We start from the raw sequence: 2,500 nt of genomic DNA, 5'->3' as shown, positions 1-2,500 counted from the left end.
TTCTTCTCTTTTCACTTTCTCTCTCTCTCTCTCTCCTCTCTCTTTTCTCCCCTATATAATATATATATATATTATATATTATATATATTTTATATATAAATATATTAAAATATATATATATCTTATAAATAAGTAAATTTAAATAAATAAATAAAAAAATATTATATTAAAATATATATATATATAATTTATATATATAGATATATATTATAATATATATTTATATAAATTATATATATATATTATATATAAAATATTTTAATATAATATTTTGGGGGGTGTGTGGGGTGTGGGGTTTGGTGTGTGTGTGGTTGGGTTGTGTGTTATAAAAAAATAATAAGTATAGATATATTGTTATAAATTTTATTATTTTATCATTTTATTGTACATATACTACCCCACACACACAACCACACCACACACCAAACACACACACCACACACACACACACAACCGCACACACGCAACCGCACACACGCAACCGCACACACGCAACCGCACACACGCAACCACACACACAACCACACACACACACACACACACCACCAAATTATTATTTTAATAATATTATAATATAAATTAATTATTATAATTTTATATATAAAATTATATTATATATATATATTATATTATATAAATTCTTTTTCTTTTAACGGTTTGGTTTAGTCGACGCCCTGGCACAGCTGATACTTAACTGTAGTTTTTTATGTTTGGGGGCTCTTGGAGTAGTACATGGTAGGGGCCCCAGTTCCCTTTTCCCCGGAGAGTGCCCCGGGGGTACCTTTTAGGTAAACATTCTCCCCTTTTTTATCCGGGCTTGGGACCAACCTTGACTTTGGGGTGGCTTTTGGGCCCCCTAGTGGCTAGGAAGGGAAACAAGGTGAAGTTTCCTTGCCCCAAGGGAACAACCGGCGGGTTGGGGGCTCAACCCTCGAATTTAGATTGCCGTGTGCGTCTTGAAACCGACCTCTAACCCTTTGGCCACCGCGGCTTTATATATATAAAATTATATTATATAATATATTTTAATATATTTATTATATATATATATATTACACACCCACACACACCCACCACACACTTTTCAAAACTATTTATAATGTTTATAATTATTTTAAATTTAAAATTTTTTATATAATTTATATACATATATTTATATATCTACAATTAAAATCAGTGTGCCCCCGGCGGCTCAAAAAAACAAACAACCCCCCAAAAAAAACAAAAAAAATATAATTGTATATTTATATAAATTTTATATATATATATAATATATATTATTATTTTTATTATAAACCACATATATTCATATATTGTTAATACATGTGTGTGTGTGTGTGTTTTGCGGTGTGGGGTGTGGTATAGCATATATTATATCTAATCTAATCTTTATCTATATCTTTTATCTTTTATCTATCTATCTATCTATCTATATATATATATAACACCACACACACACACACACACACTCACACACATACACAACACACCACACACACACCACACACAATATATAATATATTATTAATTTAATATTAAAATTATAATTTTTAATTTTTATTAATTATTACACCAATAATTTTTTAACTTTTAAATATATTATACAACTTTTTTTATATATCTTTAAATTTTTTTCTTTAAACTAATTTATCTAAAACTTTCTTTTTCCCTACTTCTATCTTTATCATTCTATATTTTTTGTTGTTCCCCCCTCGGTTTCAAGAAGAGCTTAACCCATTCAATTAATGAATGAAGCTGACTTTCGCTGACTTGGATTTAAGTAGGAGAGTTGCGCGATCGTCAGCCCCCTCTCTCGCCCTTCCTATCTTGGCCGTGGGGAAGACATGTCGAACGGCTGGAGATAGGGCAGGAGCGTGGTGGCCGGGGTTTTCCTACGTGTCTCCCCTGGCCCTGGTTGCGCTCCACAACGTTTGCTGGGGCCGCCGTCCCTTTCCCTTGAAAACCCTTTTTGGTTTCTTCCGCACAGCAGCCGGGCCCCGTCTTTGCAGCGTAGTAGGAAGCCCTACAGTTACCTCCTGTCTTGTGGGACGCAAACCCCCGGAGTGGAAAAATCGTGGGATCGTGTCTATTATATATGTGTGTTGTTATTCTATATATATATATATATTTTATATTATATATATTATATATATAAAATTTATATATATAAATTTAACACACACACACACACACCCCACACACACACACACACACACACACACACCCACACACACACACACCACAACACACACACACCCACACACACACACACGCCCATATCTATATAAAATATATAATATATTATATTATATAATATTAAAATTTATATTTTATTATTTTATATATATTATATATATTATTATATATTATATATATATATATATATATTAATTATATATAATTTTTGGGGATAAATTTAAAATTTTATTAAATTTTTTTTTAAAAAAAAAAAATTATTTAAAAAAATTTTTTTTAAAAAATTTATTTTTTTGTTTGAATT

General features: G+C 30.5%; 1 protein-coding gene across 1 annotated transcript in view; it reads right to left on the bottom strand.

Moving 5' to 3' along the window:
• Positions 1-2,040, bottom strand: part of LOC119570051 (extensin-like) — a gene marked incomplete at its 5' end in the record, with an annotated part of 8,762 nt that extends 6,722 nt beyond the window's left edge. The window contains one exon of the mRNA XM_037917962.1: positions 1,897-2,040. Coding sequence (XP_037773890.1) covers positions 1,897-2,040 — 144 coding nt within the window. The remainder of the gene's footprint in view (positions 1-1,896) is intronic.
• Between the last annotated feature and the right edge of the window lie 460 nt (positions 2,041-2,500).

This window comes from Penaeus monodon, unplaced genomic scaffold, assembly GCF_015228065.2.
Source record: "Penaeus monodon isolate SGIC_2016 unplaced genomic scaffold, NSTDA_Pmon_1 PmonScaffold_2125, whole genome shotgun sequence".
Taxonomy (NCBI): Eukaryota; Metazoa; Arthropoda; class Malacostraca; order Decapoda; family Penaeidae; genus Penaeus; species Penaeus monodon.
This window is presented reverse-complemented; position numbering and strand designations above follow the sequence as displayed.